General features: G+C 43.1%; 1 protein-coding gene across 1 annotated transcript; it reads left to right on the top strand.

Moving 5' to 3' along the window:
- Positions 1 to 1,198: 1,198 nt before the first annotated feature.
- LOC125521087 (protein FAR1-RELATED SEQUENCE 5-like) lies at positions 1,199 to 3,334 on the top strand. The gene is made up of 2 exons (XM_048686139.1): positions 1,199 to 2,968; positions 3,050 to 3,334. Exons 1-2 carry the CDS (start codon positions 1,436 to 1,438, stop codon positions 3,071 to 3,073), a joined length of 1,557 nt encoding a protein of 518 aa, XP_048542096.1. The 5' UTR covers positions 1,199 to 1,435; the 3' UTR covers positions 3,074 to 3,334.
- The last annotated feature ends 467 nt before the right edge of the window (positions 3,335 to 3,801 follow it).

Raw genomic sequence — 3,801 nt, 5'->3', positions numbered from 1 at the left:
GCCGCCGTCTGCCTCTGACGATTCCGCACGCGTGTAGGCGACAGTGGAACAAATTCAGACATTCAAGGATATCCGTCCGTCAAAATATTCAGGTTCTGCACTTTTGTATTTCACGCCATTCTTCCTTTTTTCTCTCGTTTGCATTGCATGTGCACAGTAAACCACATAGTCGTCCATCACTGAATGTCTGAATTTGTTCCATTCAGACATTCAAAGTCACATTCCCCATGCGTGTAGGTGACAATGGAACCGGTCTGATCGCTTTGCAGTTTCTTAATTTGTTCGCTATATTCTGAAATCACTTATATAAAAATCAACAAGTTTCTGAATTAATGATGTAAAAAGCATCTAGTTTCTGAAAATCAACAAGTCAGCAATGCTGATCGATGGTCCAAACGCCCATTGCTGATCGAGTAGATGTCACACCCATTGCGGTTTCAGTAAGATTAGATCCAGTTTACGGTAGTTATGAAGCAGATGTCACACGCATTGCAGATGTATTTGTCACGTCTAGTAGATTGAGTGGTTTTGTTATTTGATTTAAGATTTCTTCTATGATTTACTATTACCGTGAACTGATGTATTCATAGCCAGTGAGTTGTAATTGCAGATGACTATTGACTATTGAGTGTGTCTCAATCATGACATTTTGTACAGCGGCTTTTTCTTTCTTCATATGAACAATACTGTAATCATAAAAGGCATGAGATGTTGCACTTTTTTTAACTTATTCTGAACCTTTTATGTTGAGAGGAATATATGAGTAGGGAAATTCTTTTACTTCTGGTGTATAATTGAGACCAATTGTTAATTTGTATGTGATATGCAGGAAGATATGGCCGATATAAGTGCTGAGTGTATGGCTGAGTACGACGACATTGTCAGCAGGATGTTTGATAGCGAGGAAGAGGGTTTTGAGTTCTATAACAAGTATGCTCTTGAGAAAGGCTTTAGTGTGAGGAAAGGATATGTTGAGTGGGATGAAGCGAACGAGAAGATAATTCTGAGGAAACTTGTTTGTAGTCGTGAAGGTTGCCGTGAAGAGAAGCACATGAAGAGGAAGAGAGAAGATAGGAAGAGGAAGCCACGGAATATCACTCGTGTGGGGTGTAAAGCGAAATTTGTCATTGCAAGAGTCGCGAAAACAGGGCGTTGGTTTGTGAAGGATTTCATCGATGAACACAACCATCCTTTGGCCCCACGAGACCTTGCTTGCCTTTTGCGTTCCCACAGAAGAATCAGTGACGAGCAGAAAGCGGACATTATAGAGATGCAAAGTGTTGGAATCCGGAAACACAAAATCATGGATGTGTTGTGCATGCAGTCCGGTGGATATGACCATGTTGGATGCATGCTGAGGGACATCTATAACTTCTGTCATCGCTACAAGTAGGAAACAGTCGCTGCCGGTGATGCTCAGACGGTGATCCGTCACATGATGGCGCGGCAAGAGAGAGACCCAGATTATTTCTTCAAATACTTGGTTGATAAAGATGGGCATCTGAAGGGATTGTTCTGGTCCGATACTCAATCCCGCCTTGACTACGAGGCTTTCGGCGATGTTGTGGTTTTTGATAGCACATACAGGACCAATAAGTACAATATGCCGTTTGTTCCGTTTGTCGGGTTGAATCACCACCGCAGCACAGTTATCTTTGGATGCGGGATAATTTCTCATGAAACTAACGAGGCGTACGAGTGGATGTTGCGGACATTTTCTGAAGCCATGTCGCAGAAGCATCCGATATCTGTAATCACTGACGGGGACCTTGCAATGCAAAGAGCGATTAGGGTGGTGTGGCCTGACTCATACCACATGCTGTGCGTATGGCACATTCAGCAGAACATCGTACTCCATCTGCATGATGATGAGGTTAGGGAAGAATTCAGATCTTTCATATATGACTCGTCTTCTATTGAAGAGCATGAGAGAAAATGGATAGAGTTCTTACGAAGGAATGAAGTGACAAGTGAGGAGTCATGGTTGCATCAGATGTATCAGATGAGGAAGTTGTGGTGTGCTCCATACCTGGTGGGGCGCTGTTTCTTAGGATTGAGCAGCAATCAGCGGAGTGAGAGCCTAAACTCCATGCTACATACACATCTTGAGGGTAAGATGACCTTGTTTGATATGTTAGAGCACTATGAGCGTTGCCTTTCGGGACGACGCTTGAACGAGGCGATCCTAGACATCGTGGCCTTGCAGTCCATTCCATTTACAGACGCTGATGCTTCAAGTCTCGAGAAACATGCTGCCCGGGTTTTCACGCCTTGTATGTTTCAGTTGGTCAGATGGAGCATAAATGCTGTCAGCAAATGTGTTATCAGCGAGATACTAGATGCATGGGAGTTGACTACATATGTTGTGGCTAAGATCGATAGAAGAGAGAAGAAGTTTGAAGTGCGCTGTGAGATGAAGGAAGGTTCTTTGTATAGGATAAGTTGTTCTTGTCGTAAGCTGGAATGCTTGGGAACACCATGCTCTCACATATTCTACATCTTGGGAATACGTCAAGTGGAAGTGCTGCCTAGGTGTTGTGTTCCCATGAGGTGGACGATGAGTGCGAAGTCTGCATTCCCTCCGACCAGAAAGAGTGAGATGTACGACTATTTGGCAAGCCTTGTGAGGTACCGTGAGTTGCGGAATTTGAGTCACGCAGCATGTTTCCGGGCATGTCAATCTAGTGAGGAGTATCAGCGTCTGAAGATGATTCTGAGTGAACAAGATGGCAGCAAGGAATCAAGCCGTGGTCAGGAGGAATGCATTAGGTTTGGTCCGGTGCTACCACAGACGACGGAAATTGATTGTGGAGATTTGGAAAAGGTTCTGGACCCAGTGCATGTGCAAGGCCGAGGTGCACCGAAGAAAAGGTTGCAGGCAAAGATGAAGAAGCAAAGGTCAAAGAGGAAATGTGGCTACTGTGGGGTGGAAGGTCATGATCGGCGTACATGCAATAAATTGAAAGAGGTGTCAAATATGTCTAACTTTTAATTTTACATCTGATTTACTCATTACTATAGTGCACTAATTATATCTGTTGCTGTGTAGGAAATGATGGCAGCAAACTGCTAGCTACAACTCTCTGTACAAGGCCATTGGCAAAATGGACGCAGCTGCTGAGCCTCAAGAGAGTGATGTTGTGTTGGTGGCGAAGTGGCCCAACCGCCTCTATCCTATGTGAGCATTACAATGACCACCTGATGGAAACGACCCTCCCAAATGATAACCTGGGAGGTCCTTTGTCCAGAATTAATTGGCCGGTCTATCTGTTTTTGGCAAACCTGCCATTTTAGTGCAAGTTTCACAAATTATGCATGATTTTTAGGTTGTTTGTTGCACTAGAGTATTTCTAGCGTTACTTCTTTTACATAGAGAAAGCTTTAGTTATTTAAATTGTGATTATATATGCTACCAAAGAGAAATGTGATAGCTTGTTATCTTGTTCTCAATTAAATGTGCTCATAAGAGAGCTTCTTGATCCCAAAGAGAAATGTGATAGCTTGTTATCTTGTTCTCAATTAAATTTGTGTGCCGCTATCCTAAACCTCCTCTGCTTTCTCTGAAACAGGGTTGCCATGTGAAGAAAAAGGATACGTGGGAGCTTTTAGATGGACAAAGGCTCCAGCAAGGAAGAGAAGAGAGCTGCATTTCCTTACTTGCAATTCTAGTAATTATCTTTGTTATAACTTGTAGAGTGTACCCGCAAAAAAACTTGTAGAGTGTGATGGATTAATTAGGATGCTACGTAATCAGAGTACGTACACTATCATATGTATCATGACTGATTACGACCAAGGTGT

The sequence above is a fragment of the Triticum urartu genome, chromosome 7 (assembly GCF_003073215.2).
Source record: "Triticum urartu cultivar G1812 chromosome 7, Tu2.1, whole genome shotgun sequence".
Classification (NCBI taxonomy): domain Eukaryota; kingdom Viridiplantae; phylum Streptophyta; class Magnoliopsida; order Poales; family Poaceae; genus Triticum; species Triticum urartu.
This window is presented reverse-complemented; position numbering and strand designations above follow the sequence as displayed.

Excerpts from the sequence above, each read along its gene's own strand:
- LOC125521087 (XM_048686139.1), top strand. The coding sequence starts at position 1,436 with ATGATGGCGCGGCAAGAGAGAGACCCAGATTATTTCTTCAAATACTTG. Across the intron at positions 2,969-3,049 it reads CATGCAATAAATTGAAAGAG|GAAATGATGGCAGCAAACTG; the intron begins GTGTCAAATATG and ends GTTGCTGTGTAG.